The sequence below is a fragment of the Heterocephalus glaber genome, unplaced genomic scaffold, assembly GCF_053883595.1.
Source record: "Heterocephalus glaber isolate CG9 unplaced genomic scaffold, H.glaber_assembly_v1.0 deba00001504, whole genome shotgun sequence".
Lineage (NCBI taxonomy): Eukaryota > Metazoa > Chordata > Mammalia > Rodentia > Bathyergidae > Heterocephalus > Heterocephalus glaber.
This window is the reverse complement of record NW_028258324.1, coordinates 19903401-19920599: the sequence shown is the minus strand read 5'-3', so window position 1 is coordinate 19920599 and position 17199 is coordinate 19903401. Positions and strand designations below refer to the sequence as shown.

Genomic DNA, 17199 nt, shown 5'->3' with positions numbered 1-17199 from the left:
TTTTAACCAATTTTAAACTCAGAGTTCTCTTTGTCACCTTAGAGCTGGAACTTAATGGACCAGAGCCACTTAGGAAACTGTCAAAGGCTTTATTCTGTGCTGAAATTTGTAACTCTTCTTAATGTCGATATTAACTGTGCTCCAACCTAAATCACTGGCACCTTCACTGCATCCTTTGTTGAAGTACTGCTCCTTTCTGGCCACACGCTCAGCCATTTTCAATGTCAGGATTTGGGTGAACAGAGGAAAAAGTACATCCTATATCTCTGTCTGATAGGCCTGGAAGAAGTAGGAAAGTAGCAAGTCAGTGGCCGTTGGGGGAAGGCCACATTATCACACCATCTAATGCAAGAATTTCCTCCACAGCACCCTGGCAAGTAATTCATTAGATTTCAGCATCTCTAGCTAGAGACCTTACCACCCTTTTACAGAACCCATCCCATTTTCATTCAGAGCTAAGAACTAGGAATTATTGAAATAGAATATAAAGCTGAAATATCCCTCTACACTTTCTGTTTTTTTAAATTTTGGACTTTGTCTTGCCTGTTGCAAAGAACAAGGCCAGCCCTTCCTCTGTATGGTCATCTTTCTGACATTCACTGCAACATTTCATGCTAAATCTATCCATCCTCTAAACTCTGTTCTTCTCTGTTGTCTTCCTCCTCCTCACCCTCATCGTCCTCTGTGGTCTCATTCAGGTTTCCAGACAACTGGAAAGAGACCTGGCCACCTCAGCTTCAGGTTCTCACCCATCTCCCCTCACTCATTTCCCTCTAGCCACCCTGTCCTCCACCCTTGTACTCTTCGAACCCACTGAGCAAGCTCCGTTTCAGGACTCAGAAAGCTCCTTCCACCTCATGTCATTCAGGGTTCCACATAGTCGTCTTTCTCAGAGACGCCTTTCTGAAATCAACCAATCAATCAATCAATCACACATTTATGTGCTTAGCTCATTATTATATTGTCTTCTCTACCAACATGTAAAGAACATAAGTCAGCAGCTGTGCTTGATTCCCTGCTGTATTTTTAGTACTTAGTGGACTGTACACTGAAGGCACTTGATAAATATTTGTTGATGGAATAAATCAATTCAGTCTGAGATTGTATTGTTCTTGGTGTGGATACACTAGTCTACACTTCCCACAGAATTCCTCTTGTCTTTTTCTCTCAAACCGGCCATCAAAATGACAAAAGGATATTTGTCAAGGATTGAGAGAGTCAGTCTGGGTATGAATTTGGATTCTCGAGGAGCAGTCATTAAAGGTCCTCCAGAAGCTGAAAGAGTTAATGTGCCCCCCAAGCACAGCTCTCCACTCTGCAGGGCCATTGGCCCTTGGGAAGTTAAAACCCTATGCTTCTACCCCACTCAGTGAACTTCTAGCCAGGACCTCTTATTATTAAGAGAGAGCTCATCTAACCTCCCAGGGTGCCTGGAATGCCCCCAATTCCTGAAGTCATTATGTTTTACAGCAGGTTCTCCTGACAGAGCTTCATCAGCCTTTGGCAGAACATAAGCCAGAATAATGGGCAGGCAGATGCCAGAATGAATTCCAATGTGTACACACAATTCTTGGCCCCATAAAAATCAATTCCTTATTCATAATTAAGCTAGTTCTCTGAGAAAGGGCAAGTTGATGCAGTTATTAAAAGATAAATAATAGATAAAAATCTACTTGTTTCTTTTTCTTCTCTTCTTTTTTTAAGCATAAAGAATTTTAAATACAAAATAGCACTGTAATTATTTTTTTTTTCCTCCAGCTTAATTTTTCCCTGTGACACCCAGGCTGAACAAAGCAGCAGTTTTTATGAATTTTCATTGCTCCTCTGTGTTGTGTGGCTTCTGAAAATGCATCTCAAAATGCAGAATGGCAGGGCAACTATAGAGGGGGGAAAAAAACTGGAAGCACCCTGACATAATGTCATAAATCACAAGATGCGTTCATCCCATGGGCCTTTTTCTGTTCTCCAGATTGAGGTCAAGGACTATAGCTGAAAGCAAAGAATGTCACTGTGTGGCTCCATACTACAAAGAGCAACAGGACTCCCCAGCAAGGAGGACCACACACTTCCCAACTGGTTTAATTTATGAATCAGCCTCATTCCTGAGGAATGGGGAAGGAGAAGTTGGGGATTCTTCCTCAGAAGGAGTGTAGTGTTTGAGGTGTGAAGTTGCTACCCTTCCCTGAGGAGGTGCATCCTTCTCCCTCAGCCAAATGAAAGAGACACCACTGGCATCACCCAGGAGGCAGAGGCTGCTGTTCATTCCCCAGGGGGAACTGCAGAGGGGCCAAAGCCATCTCAAAGGAAAGGGAGTTTTGGATATGGCTCCTTAGGGTATAGGCTTCAGCACAACAGGGGAATGCTGCCACCTCTGGCCTGAAAGCAGGAGTCAGTGAAGCAGGACTCGAAGGCTCCCTCATTTAGTGTGTTTGGGGAGTGGGTGGGTGAGCCCATAAAAACTGTGCTTTATGGCCTGGGGTGGATGCTCAGGGGAACCCCATGTTAAGGGGATAGAGGTCAAGAGAAAAGCAGGAACCACTGAGCTGCCTAAGTGCCCACTAATCCAAGCCATGGAAATAAATTGAGAATGTGTATAGCTGGCAGAGCTGATGGAACATTGAGTGGATCATGTGAGAGGGTTCTCAATGAAACAGCAGTGCCAATGTGTCAGGAGTCTAAGAGAGGAATCCCTATGCACTACTGACAAAAATTAGGCAACCCTCCCCAGTGCTTAACACCAGGAAGCACTGGAACCCTGGTGGGAGGAAGAGGAAAGTGCTGCCTCTCCTTCCAAGTCATCCTGCTGATGCCCCAGAATATTCTATAGGGACAAAAAGAAACCTGCTCTGAAGATTTTAAGTTTTAAACTGGTCTGCAGTAAGTTTTAATCACTAGAAGAAATTGAATAATGGAGTTTGACCAAGACATCATTAATGGAACTACTTACCCAGCATGAAGGGGGAGTCTATGTAGTACAGCTGGAAGCAATAATTGGAAAAAAAAGTTTCATATTTATTTCCCAAGTAATCAGGAACTGTTCAATGAACTGGTGCCAATCGTTAGAAAGTTTTGGTTAGGGATTAAAGATTTGGCAGAGAAAATAGAAGGTTCTTTTGTGTATCTTTGGCTATAGTAATTATTTTTTCATTTTGTCTTTAATGATTAAATTTATAGAAATTCTGAAAAGGATATAATGTATTCACTTAACACTTTCTTTTTGTAAGCTCTCAAGTGACACTGATTTCATGTTCATAAAGGAAGTAAGAGTGGACTAATGAGTAGAGAAAGAACTTGTCTACTGAAGCTTCCAGGATTGCAAGAAGATCATGGAAGTTGAGAGGGCCAGGCATGGGAGAGTATTGTGAGGAAGCGCTGCTTCTTGGGAGCCTGATGTTATTGGGTTGTTGGGTAGTTTCTATAACAGTGTAGCAAAATAGGAGTAACAGTGAGGAGTCACAGGAGTGGATGGTATTAGAAACTTAGAGACTTTGAGGAAGATGATAATGATCAGGACAGTGATGACTGAGGAAGGACCAGAATGGAAGTGCGGTCCAAGTCACAGAGGGGAGAGGGGATGACAGTGGTAGCAACCTTGGTGAAATCAATGGTATCATAATTTCCTTATGTGTTATCTTATTTTCTCTCTAGCATCATTTCACTCACAACACCTCTTCTTCCTCTTTACTTTTCTCTTCCTTTGCTATATCTTCTTTTTCACTAGTGTTTATTAAGCATTTACTATATGCCATACAATACTCTGCACAAAAAAATTTTTATGATCAAATGATCCCTACCTCCTAGAGATCTAGACCAGTAAGCAGTCAGTCAGCGTGTGAGAGACAGGTGAGGAAGCCCTAGTTCTATTTGGGTTAAGGTGTTGACTGGTATTTCATCTAGTTTGAAATACTTCTTTCAGCACTAAGGAATGCAGAAAGCAAAACAGACAGACAGACAGAGGGGCAGAGGGACAGAAACAGATAGAAACAAAAATAGACACAGAGAAAAGAGATAGGTCACTAAAGGAAATGATTATCTAGTTCCTTCTAAGGGTGCAATGTTATTTCAAGTACTTCAGAAAACATTAATTCATCCAATTCCCATAGCAACCCTAAATGGTAAGCACTTATCATTTTTATAGAAATGGAGGGACAGATAGTTTAAGTAACTTGCTCAAGGTCACACAGCCAGTTAGACTAAGCAAGATTTACACCCAGATTTCAAATTCAGATTCTATGCTCTTTACACTTCTTAAGCTACAAGCCCTATTCTTTTCAGACACATTACATAAACAAAAATATGTGTATTGAGAAATACAGGGTTCTTGATTGTGTATGTGAGTCTTAAATGATGCACTGAAAAAAAGGATCATTATTAGTGTTTCTTTCATTAAATGAATTTAGGATATTTATTTCATTTTTTAAATTTTGGATAAAAGATGCTACACGCATTCATTTCTGAGTATGGTTACAATATGCTGTCATCAAACTAGTTTTTGCTGAATAATCTATTCATGAACAGAACAAATCAATAACCTGGACCTATTTCCAAGTTATGAGATGAATATTTAAACACCACTATGTATTTCTGGTCAAATCACTTTCAAAGATATTGGTTCCAATATCTTTTCCAGATATCTAGGGACTGTAGATCCACCCTCACCAATGTGTATTATAAACAGTGCTTCTTAAATTGTCCCAAAGAACAACCACTGCATTATACAGATTAACAGATAACCTGATTAATTTTCCCTTCTTCTCTCCTCTCCAGTATTTGCATCCACTGATAGTTCTAGCATCTCCCTTGGCACAGGGGATAAATCCAAAGGGCTGAAATTGCTGGAACAATTTGATTTGCCCCATGGATTAAAGTTGGAAACTCAATATGTGCCCCAAACCCTAGGCTGTGTCCAACCCTTAATGTCTGGAAGTGGAATGCAGACAAGAAAGTAAGTGTCTGTGAGGAGCCCTGAGTCTCACCTGCTGGTGTCCAGGGTCACATACTCAGCTCCTTGTTCCTTCCTAGGCATGAAAACTAAGGCTCTGGTCCTGAACTCCTGTTGTCCTTAAAGACAGTGCAGCAGTGTTACTCCACTGTCCTTACATGGCTTCTTTTTTATTTTCCCCAAAAGATCACTTTCTAAAGGAAGAAACAATAAATCTACATCATGAGCTCAGTAGCTATGAGATCCCAATTTCTCTTTTTCTTAATTTATCTTATAAAAAGAAAAAAGAGAGGGAAGGAGCAATAACAATACCAGCCCTGTTTACCTCACAGACATAAGATTAAACAAAGTTATAATGAATGTATAGAGGACTAAATATTATGAAAATATGAGAGCTTTTGTGTATTATTTGAGTGATGCTGCCTGGTCCACCTTCCCCTCCTCCTGCACCCGTGTTCATGTTCCCTGGGCTCCATCTGTAAGTACACAGTCCTGCTGTGAATGTGTCCAGATCCACCTGCCTCTCCTGCTTTCTTTACACTCTTTCCACTGCCTGAAATACCTTTCTATGTCACGTCAGTCTGTCGATTTGATACTTTCCTCAAATATCATCTTCTTTATTCTAAAATAGTGCCCCTTTTCTCCTTTGTACCATAAAATGTATATCTCTCACATCACACTCAGCAATGGGATGAAAATTGTCTGCCTAGATATTCTCAGTGTATATGAATTGTTACTGTAATGTTTGTTGGATCAAATTATACTTCCCCTCCCTCTATGCTTCCCTCTTGTCTCCAGCACCTTGAGACTAGAACATATGTCCTGGGGAGACTTTGGATCAGCAGATACGATGGACAATCTCTGTGGCTCAAGGGCAGTTAAGGCTTTCCCTCCAGTTGACCCAAATACCACAGGAAATGGTACAAAGTCAGGAGAACAGAGGTTGACTCTATTAGGTGAGCTACAAAGGCATAACATCTCTGAAAGCACAAACTGCAGATCAGTGGCCTTACCCAGATGAGTTTATGTGAACTTTTTTCAAATTACATATTCTCACATATATTAAAAAGAAATATATTTAGTGCATCAAACTTATGATTTCATAGATATTCTTTAAGAAAAGCTTTGGCCTTTGAATAAAAATGAATTAATTTAAAGAAAAACATTATATAAATAAGGATAACAGGATGTGGCCAAACTATGCAATGGCAGTGCTCCAAGTTCCAGAAACTGGGTGTTATGGTTTGTGTCTACACATCCCCTCAAAGCCTCATGCGGTCATAGATGGGCATTTCAGAGGTACTTAAACCTGGACTGTGTGACACTGGGATTGATTCATGGTGCATTGAAAGGATTAAAGGCACTAGGATTAAGGGTGTGAGTGCCACCTGCCCTAAGGATAAGTACCCTGGATAAGACATGAGGGACAGAAAGAGAGCTAATGTGGTCTCCTCACTTGCTTTCGTCTGCTTGCCATGAACTGTTTCTCCTCTGTGATGTCTGCCTGCTATGTCACCCTGTTTTGGAGCCAGCCACTATAAACTGAAACCTCTATAAACTGTGAGCTAAATAAACCTTTTCTCCTTTAACTTTGGGTGTCAGGTATTTTCTCTCACCAATGAGAAAAGTAACTAAGCCACTGGTCAAAGAGAAAATGCTTCTGAGGTTGTGGAGCTGGAGGTAAAAATAAGGAGGCCGATTCTATGGGTCAGATCTACTGGTAGCAGTCCCAGTAACTTCAGAGTTATTTACAAAGCCCTGTTACTATGCAAAATGCTTTGTATGAAAAGAAGAATGAAATGGAGCGTTTTTGTATCACATTGTTTTTCATTAGAATGAAGAAAGGTGCTCATATATTGGTCAGGGGGAACTCATCAAACTTCACAGCATTGGATACCAGATTTCCTAATAGCCATGGGGTTTTACACCTTTCCCCAGGACTGGCAGATACAAAGAACTCAGATATGGAATTGCTTTTCTTTTTTTCCTACAAAGCATAACACTTTACAGAAAGAAAAACACTTCAAAGGCAGTCCTTTTCTCGCATACATTTCAGGGCTCCATTCAAGATCCACATTTATCTTCCTTATCCAATTACAGGATCAAAGCAGAAGTGTTTGGCCTACTTCAGGGGTTTAAAGACATTGAGGGTAAAACTAAGAACATTTAAAACTACCTTCTTTATGCCGCACATCTTCCATAGGAGAATTGGAATCCTCTCCCCTTGCTGTCTCTTAACTAGTTTCTAGATGCAAAAAGTCAGGTCAGAGAGTTAACATGCTCTAATCATCCAAGCATAAAAGACTCAGTTACATCTCTGTAAATCCAATCTAATCTCAGCGTGTCTGGTGTGTTTTTTGTGCTCCACACCATTACAAAGTCCTTTCTAGAATCCACTGCCAAATTCTTGATTTTTCCTGATTAGTTTTAAAGACCCCATGCTAAAATAAAACCGGTGGGGAAAAAAAATCTAAAATGCTACTTCCTGAGTCTCCCTAAAGCTACTGGTTCTAGCACATCTGCTCATTTTAATGCTGCAATATGGAGTTCACATTTTCTTAAATAAGATATGGCTGCCTTTCATATTACCACTCTGGGATTTGGGACCCTGCTCTTAAAAAAAAAAGCAAATACAACATCCTCAAAAATATTTAAGTGAACAGACTGCCTATTGGTGAGTTGATTTTTCTCTGTGGGGATAAATCTATTGGCAACCACCAGAATAGGGGTATAAAAGATGACTTTGGGCAGCTGCTGCCATTTGTTTCAGCGGGAAAAGGAGGGTTTTGTCTCTCCCCAGGGGTTAATATTGTGATGTTCTGAGTGTCACCAGGGCTCTGTTTCTGAAGGGTTACACTAGAGAGGTGAAATGCTTTGTGGTTTATGACAAGATCACGGCAGAATATTTTGTGCATGCTGTGATTTGTATCACCCATTTGTGCACAGGCCATAAAAGTGCACTTTTTATCAGGAACATTTGTGAATATATAACAGCACTGAAGACATATGGCCACTAAATAATTCACAGTTATCTATCTTTTCAGCAGATTTCTTATACACATACCATGTTTTAATGCCTAGTTTGCTTAGAAACAATATTCTTTATGACCCTCCCAATATAAAAATGTTTACTGACTGGCAGCAACATATGGATACCACGGGATTAGGTTGTAAGGAAAGGAAAAGCTCTCTCTTTTCTCTACCTCTTCCCCTTTTCATTTTTCCTTTCAACTCATCCAACTGGCACCAATCTTGTGGGAAAGGGTGCCTCTCCCCAAAGTGAATAGGAAATTCTGACTGGGCTATAAGGTGAAAGTCACTAACTTGCCTCCTTTTCTCTTTTCAGTTCCATATCCATTTACAGCCCCAAAGAGAACCCAAATGCATTTGACACTGCGGCATTCTTCCAATCTGTGGGGAATTTCCTGGGGATCTTCACCGGCTCCTTTGCAATGGGGTCTGCATATGCTGTTGTCACAGCACTGATATCCTTTGTGTGTGTGGAGAGCTGGGGAATTCTCAGAGCAGCCAACATCCATGGAACATTTCTGATGATGAAAAACCTCCAGAGTGGTAAATGGCAAGGGATTCTGGTTAAAATTTAATACACATTATGAAGCCAGCCTCATTTTGAATGACCCTAGGAAACAGAGATTGATACCAGTGCCACAGAGAATCAGATTCCTTTTTACCCAAGGTCAATTCTAGCCCTATTGGTAATGTCTGATCTTAGAATATGAAGAGTTCTTAAATAATTGCCACTTAGAAAAGGGAGTGGGCAGGGAATATCAGGATTTCCTATACTAGGGTCAAGAAGAAGAAATGAAGATTCAAGGTCAAGAACAAGACAAGATTGCATGGGGATAATAAGCTGGGTATACTTAGCCTAATTTTTAAACTATGCCAATCACTAAGTCACAGGGTAGGAAGCCAAAGATCACTATGGGCTTAAAAGACATATACAGCTACTTTGTTGAAGGGAACCTGAAAGTGATGCAGGGATGACATGTTTTCTGTAGCTGGGGTACAGTCTCATTGGATTTCTTCTTTTTTGTTAGGGAGTTGGGAGGATGGGTTGAGTTCCTACAGAATTTGATCAGAGAAAGAGGCTGGTTTAGTGGGCTACTCACTTCAAATAGTTAGATGGGGAAAAAGTAAGTCAGAATTGAGGAGGAAAGCCAGAGGGCCAGTGTCAAGAGTAGGAGCTTAGTGGAAGCCAGAGAAAAGAGGCACAGCAAAGGACCAAGGGCCAAAGACCTCAGGGAAAAGAAGAGGAAGGAGTCTGTCAGGCCCATGGCAAAGAAAGCAAAATGTTGGGGACTTTCTCCATGAGTATTGGCCCAGAGATTCACTACATAGCTGCTAAAAGGTTCAGTTTTACTAAAAGTGTCTACAAGGAGTCGGAAGATGAGTAAAACATAGTCTCTACTCTCAGTTGGTGACAAACTTGGGGATAAGCCAGAGCTCACATAAATTATCAGGACTATAAAAATTCAGAGATGAAGCCAGGTGTAGTGACACACTCCTATAATCCCCTAACTTGCCTAGAAGTCTGAGACAAAAGGATTACAAGTTCAAGACCTGTCTCAAAAAAAAAAAATTTTAAAAATGGGTGAGGATGTAACTCAGTGCAAAGGCCCCAAGTTTAATCTCTACTACTACTACTACTACTACTACTACTACTAATAATAATAATAATAATAACTACATAAAAACCAGAGCTGAGGAAGCCATTGTTATTGGGACAGTAAAAATTAGGCCATTGTCCCCAGAAAAGACCAATAGACCCTAAGCCAACTATAGTATTCTGAAAATAATTTGACAAGCAGTGTTTATAGGAAGAGTAGCATCCTTTAATAGGTAGAGGTGGGACTGACTGATGTAGCATGCAGAAGTGCCTGAAAGGACCATTGGGCTCCAACTGGTGAGAAATGGAAGATGAGGTGGTAAAATGGATGGAGTCAGCTCATGAAGTCCCTTGAGGTGTTTTCTTAAGAGTCTGAACTTCTTTCTGGCTCCACATTAGCTGCTGAAGTGTTCTGCTCAGAAGACGACACCCTGACGGTCAGATGTTTAAAACATCTGAGGATCTGGTGCATAGGGTGTGTCAGAGGAAGGGGATTAGAACTAAGCAAAACCGTAATGTGGAGGGAGCATCAGGAAGGAGACCAATGACTAATTGTTTATTAGAGATAAAGAAGAGGAATCAAAGCTCACTCCAAAGTTTTCTCCTGGAACCCTTAGAGAATGACACCTCCATTGGCCGAGATAAAATAAGTCAGAAAATGCAGAGCTGGTTTCCAACACCAAAAATTGACATTACCTAGTACTTATGACATGCCAGGCTCCCCTACTACTTGTTTCACTTGGAGTACCTCATCTAACCTTCACAAAGATCAAATACTACTTTTATTGGACCTTGAAGCTGAGAAAGGGTATTATTGCCAAGGTCATGCAGCCAATAAGTAAACCCAGAGAGTAAGAATCGAGAGCAGCTCATGCTCCTAATCACTACTCCCTACTACCTTTTAATTGTTAGGTAGAATTGTGGTGGAGGTCATGTGTTATTTAGAATATTATGAGTAACAGTGCTAATGATAGGAACATTCAGTGAATGTCTCAATGTTCCAGACCTTTTTTGTGCGCCTCTGCACTTGAATCAACCCTGTAAAACAGCTTATTATTATCCTCTCTTTATACATGTAGAAACTGAGGAAATGAAGTAGCTCACTCTGGGTCACCTATCAGTCATAATGAGCAAGATAATAATATCATCTAACATTTTCTAGAACTTTGCCATGTATTAGCCATTGCTGTAATCATTTTGCATTTATAATAATTGTCTCAGACAGTTTTTACAGGAACACTACAAGGTAGATACTGTTATTATCCTAATTTTACAGATGAAGAAGCTGGAATGATTAAAGTTAAATAACTTGACTAAGGTCATACAGTTAAGACATTTCAGGCCTACGATTGCAAACTAAGCTGTTCACTACCATAGAGTGCAGTAGGTACAGCAGTTGAGAATGGAACTCTTCTCTGCCTGATGTGAGGAGAAAGTGTTGACACAGAAGTAAACAGGCTCAGAAGGGAAGGAAAACATTCCTAGAGTTGAGATGTCTGCCAGAAGATTGGATTAGGTCTGGAAGACAAGATATAAGGACCTAAGAGTTGAGGGTTGGGGAAAGAGCCCTCGGTCACAGTGGCATGTGGTCACATGTGGCGCTTGGAGGCTTTTTATCAGACTCTACGAACTAGCTATGAAGGAGGCAATCGCATACTGCTGTCCCCTCTACCTTCATTCCCTCTATGTCTCCATTCTGAGTTGGTCTCCTCAGGTTGTGGCTCCAAGCTCTGGACTTGGGGGTTGACTGAGAACCACACTTTTGTGGAGGAGAGACCCCTTTGATATTCTGTTACTTGCACTGGCCTGGACTTTCTCCTTAAAACAGCCTAGAAGAGAGAATTCAGAGAAACAAACTCTCTGAAACAAAGGCTTCCCTCGAAGTATCAAGAAAGGATAATGGAAAGGGGCTAAGAGCAGCCCATTTTTTACTCCAGATAAAGAACTGCCTCCAGATACTTACAAGAGTCTATTTCCAGTAAAGATGTTTTGCCAAAAGCATTCATTTAAGTCACTAACAGAAAAGTTGGATACCACTTGTTGCATGGGAGGCACTGTTCTGTATATTTAACACATATCCACTGGCTTATATTATTGGTGATATGGATTTTACCATTATCCCCATTTTCCAACAGGAAATCAGAGCCATGGAGGCCAAGACACATGTCCAAGTAGATGTAGTGAATCTGAAGTCAGGTAGAGTTAGCTTCCAGAGGCCATGGCTCCAGTGATGGTTCTGCCTCTAGGCATCTGTGTTTCCTAAAACTTTACATTACAGTTTTAACACATTTCCTCTCATTTTACTCTCCACACAGTGGAGCAAGCATTATTCTCATTGCCAATTCACAATGGAAAGGGTAATACACTGATCAGAAGTCACACAGCCAGTGACTGGCCAAGCCAAGACTAAGATCCAGATATTCCATGCTGGAAGGCATGTTTTTGCTTCCTTCACCTGCTGGAAACATCTTTTAATGTGAAATATGCTATAAATTTTATACTAGAAACGTAAAAATGGCAACTCACATCCCCTTATTTGTCAGAGCATTTTATGCCTAATATGGACAAAATTACATATAATCCTTTCCCATCAATCACATACTCCTTTCTTTGTCCAACTTGGGTTACTATCCCTTCATTGTATTTGCAATTTACAGATTATTGTCCAAGTGTCATCCTAGCCAAAAGGAACCATTACCTGCTTGAGGGCATCTTGTCTGACCTAGAAATAATAAAACTTCTCCTCATACATCCTGCTCATATCAAGAGGGAATGGGAAGCTCCCTTGTCACTTAATGTAGCTTCTTCTCCTGACCCTATTCTATCCCTAAGTGCCACCTGCACACAGATTGCATCCACCCAACTCCACCCCACCCTGGTGAGCAGCACTGCCTTCCACACTGACACACATCTAGCATCTGATTTCAACTGCGCTCTCCTTGGCATTGTTGTCCTCAATCTGCTACAGTTCTCCCAGGAACACACAAGCATGGCTGAGGCAAAATCAAGAGGTTTTGTACCACAGTTTTACACTCTTAGTAGATACCTTTTTTAAAAAAAAAATCCAAATAGAGGTTAGAATTTTTATGGGCATATTCATCCTCAGTGAAGCAGGGAACTCATGGTGGTCTTTCTAGCAGGGCCCATGGAGAGTGACGCCCTACCAGTCAGGCCTGAGAATCGTCTTTAACTCAAAACTACCATCATCAGATCAGATTATCAGATTATCAACAGAGATTTCGCTGTGAAAGTCTGTTTCCCTTAACACGTCTTTGTTACTTGACCAAATTCACCAAGCTGTGTGAGTTCCCGATGCTGGAAACAGGCTTGTTTTTCCTCCTTTCTTGGAGTGCCTTCCTGTCTGCTGAGGCTGCCGGCCTAACAGGTCAGTACTTTAGGTTGCACTGAGAACTAGACGTGTGAATCTGTGTGTCCATCTGGCTGTGTGTGCTCCTCCCTGATCCAGCAGGAGGTGAAATGAAATCTCTCTTGAATAGTGAATGTGAATATTTGTATCAGTCAGGCCTTCCGTGGGCATCCTGTGGAGAAATAATAATAATTCATCCATTTAGTACAGAATAACAGACATCTCCAGAATGCTCTTTTATCCTTGCTGGACAGGAGGGGATGTTGAAATGACTGATTCATACTGGTGATGGATGACATAATAAGCCTCCATTCTGTGTGAAAGGACACACACAAATGCTGTATGGAGAAGGGCAGTGGCTGTCCAGCCGTGGGATCCAGAGTAGACAGCCTCTCCAAGTGTGAGCATCTCCACTGCATTAGTGTTGAGGACTGGTGTGAATGCACCAGTCAGAAAACCAAGTAAACCTGTGTGCTCTGCAGTTCAGTGTCTCTTACACAGAAAGTCCACACAAAGTCCTCTGAGCTGTTCCGAGATCCCAGGCACCATGGATACTGTGATCTGGGTTCCATAATTAGATTACCTTTTTGTAATAGTGAAGGTTTGTGCTTGGGTAGCAACAATTAGATGCTTTTCCATGTAGAAGCATCACTGGGGCTCCCTGAAAATGTCAAAGCTATTTCTCTCCTAAAGCCCAATTCTCTGCTTCTCCCAGGCTTCAATCCTAGCGGCCTTTATGCCCAATACATCTTAACTGACATTCAAGTGGTGAGAATCTCCACTAAGTGCTAATCAGTAACAGGGTATGTCTAGCTAGGTATTTGAATTTTAAGAGGTTATGCTTTAAGTCTAAATAACAAATACAAATTTACATATATTTGAGGATGTATCATGAACCAGATATTGGCTATCTGCCTCACATATATGATCTCATTAATTTACAAAAAGACTCAGAGTCCCCTGTTTACTTAGCCAACAGTGAGTGGGATTTAAAACTCCATTTGAGAAGTATCAGGTCTACCTCCATGAGTTGGAAGATGGCTGGGGTCCCAGGAGCCTTCCTGGTCTACTTCTTTTGCTGTGCTCTCCTGTGAATAACAGCAGAGCAAATCATTTTGGTGGTGATATCCTACAGCTGTAATCAGCTGATCCAACTTACTGAAGAGCACAAGAGGTAACACTGTTCCCACAGGCTTCAAGGGTGTCTGTACAGACAGGAAAGTTGTGCCAGTTCTAATAACAGTGTAATGAAGACCACATGACCAGATTCCACTCCATGAGACCCTTATATCCAAATTATATCAATACAAAGTCTGTTGTGTTAATGTATTGGCATAGGATTAAGGAGGTTGCTGAAGAGTATATGCATTCCAGAAAAAAATGTTATCATGACCCTTAAATGAAATGATGTGTGCAAATCTTGCACATTGTAGACATTTAAAATTTTTATTCTCATTTCTCCACATTCTGTGACCTATTCAGTACTCAACTTGTTGTAAAACCATCTAAGTATCATTAATAAGAATAAATTTCTACCTTGCTGAAAGATGAATCAATCTCTTAATTCACCTAATATTTTTTTATTTTATCATCAAGGTTATAATAAATAAACATGTTCTCTCTCACACACACTGTTGCCTAAGAATTATACATTTCTGTGTATGAAAATTATCTTTCTATTTCCAAGTCTATTTCAATAAGATCTTGTTCGGTTAATTGCTTTAAAGGTTACAATCCATGGGAAACTGTGTAAGTTGCCAGTTCATCATCATTTAGCACCCTTTCAAACTGGTCTGTTCCCTGGATGCTACGTAGACAATTTAAGGAGCCAGATATAGAATGGATGAATGCAAGTAGATGCCTTGTTGCAGGCTGACCTGAATGACCATAGCTTTGCCCAAGGTTAGAGTCGCTCCTGAGCAGTACTCTAGATTTAGGCAGTATGCATAATAACAATTTGATACAAACCAACCTCTAGGTATAAGCATTTTTTATTGCCAAAGACAAGACTGCCTTGTCCAAATGACATACATGTATGTTTATTATTTAATCCTTGTCTATTTCCAAATTGGGTTTGTGGCAACTCATAACTTGAGCCATGCATATCATAGGACTTGTTAGTTGAGGATAAACACTCATGTGTTTTGGGACAGAGTTTTTCTGCAAAATTAGGCAGCTGTTGGTTGCTATAGTTTGGCAATAAATACAGCTCTGTGCTTTCTGGAATCCAAAGTCAAAAGAGAAGCATGATGAGTTATATAGAAATAAAAACAATATTAAAAAAGGAAGAAATACTTAAAATGTGCATTTTTTACTGGTACTAAAATTTTAGGAGATTTTGTCATGTGCATTCTTATATAAGGGCCACTGAACATCATAAGAAGATGTACTTAATTTTAGAGAAAATGAAGATCCATTGTTCAATTGGTCATTTATTGCATCAACCTTCAAAGAAATCTTAATGTACAGTATCAAGTATAACCCTTTAAGCTTATCCCAGTGTAATGATGAAATCCTTTTAGTTCTTGTCTCAGGTAAACTAATATGATGAAAAGCTAAAATGTATAAAATTGTTTAAAAATGCTTAACAAATGAATATACAACAATCAATATAGCAAACTAGATGAAATGAGCCATTAGTTTATCAACGTTTGTAGAGGAGACTACCAATCACTGGGCCTTCCTTGTATAAACTCACTAACAGCTCATCCTGCAGGCCCCAGCATTCTGTCAACATGCAATGGTTTCTCAGCAGAATTTCCCAGGCAGTGACATTTCAAAGTGGATCCTCAAAAATATCCACTGCAAGAGTGGTCTTCTAAGCCTGCCACCCCTACTTCATCCTTTCATAGATTCCATGAATTGGGCTGTTTCACATTTCCTTTAAGGAAAGGATTTCTATTGCCTTAAATAAAATTTTTTTTGTAATATACAGTATATATTTTCATACTCCTATGGTAACATGTATTTATTTTAGAAAATACACATTTACAGAAGGAAATACAATTAAAATCACATATTCTTACTGATTTTATTAATAACTATTAATACTTGATTGTATCCATCTAATTATGTATTATATATTATGATATATATACATACACAAATAAATGCATACACTTAATATATACATGGATATATATGTATATAATTGTACTTTTCTAATTTTTAAGTAACTTGGATTTTGTAGCTCAAAAATTTATAGCAAATTTTTTCATGACATTCAATACTACATCATATGAACTTGCCATAATTTATTCTACCAATCTTTTGATTGTTTATAATTTTTAATTTTATTGAAAGGATAATTGTTGTAGCTAGGTATAAGGATTTTTATTTATATAACTGCCTAAAAACAAAATATAGGTTAATAGTAGGTTAATAGCAAGGCTAAAATTTTAAGGTTTTGGGGAGATTTGTCCAGATTGTTTTCTGGAAGATTAGTGTCCTTTTCTACTCCCACCAATGCTATAAATAAGAGCTCATTCACTCACATCTTCACCACTACCCTAAATGGTGTTAATCACTGCTAATCTGATAAACAAGTTCTATTTCATTCTGATTTCTACTTATTGTACTTTTTCTAAAGAAAAGCACTTTAATTTCATGTCATTTATTAGTCTTTGGTCAATCACCTGTTTGTGCCCTTTGTCCTTTTTTTGCCATTAAAATGCTTGTCTTTGCAATATTGTATTTAAGTTGCTATTTAGCTATTAAGAAAATTAACCTCATGGGTGTTTTATAAACTATAAATATTCTCCAATCTGTACTTGTATCTTGTAAAATGTGTTACTTGGTGGGGTGAGCTAAGGATCATGGTAAGTAAAAAAACCTTTTCAAGTATTATGTGGTTAATTTTAACTCCTAGAAAGTCCAGGTGTTTTTTAAATAATATATACATCCTTTTAATAAATTTCTGATTTTAATTTTTCACCAGAATCCAACTGGAATTTGTTTTGATATGAGTGTGGGGTATAGTAGGGATTTAATTTTCTTCCCAGATGGAAAGCCATTTGTCCTAACAATCATCAAACCTTAACTGTGAATTTAAAATGTCTACATATGTATGTATATGTATGTTCCTGGCTTTCTATTGTTCTACTGAGCTTTTGATCTTCACTGTTATAATTATTTCAGCTTCATGGTTCATTTTAATATCTAGTAGATCATTCTCTCACACCCTCTGCATTTTCAAAAGCTTCTATGCTATATTCATTTATTTATTATTCCAGATGGACTTGAAAATAAATTTGCTAATAACTT

General features: G+C 39.4%; 1 protein-coding gene across 3 annotated transcripts in view; it reads left to right on the top strand.

Annotated features, from left to right (window-relative positions):
- The window catches only part of Slc9a9 (solute carrier family 9 member A9), a 611274-nt gene that overhangs the window by 265308 nt on the left and 328767 nt on the right, over positions 1-17199 (top strand). For all 3 annotated transcript variants that reach the window (XR_015440847.1, XR_015440848.1, XM_004834393.3), the window contains exons 7-8: positions 8289-8427; positions 12849-12954. Coding sequence is in view for 1 of the 3 variants with exons in the window: in XM_004834393.3 (XP_004834450.1) it covers positions 8289-8427; positions 12849-12954 (245 nt within the window). In the remaining 2 variants the exon portion in view is untranslated. The remainder of the gene's footprint in view (positions 1-8288; positions 8428-12848; positions 12955-17199) is intronic.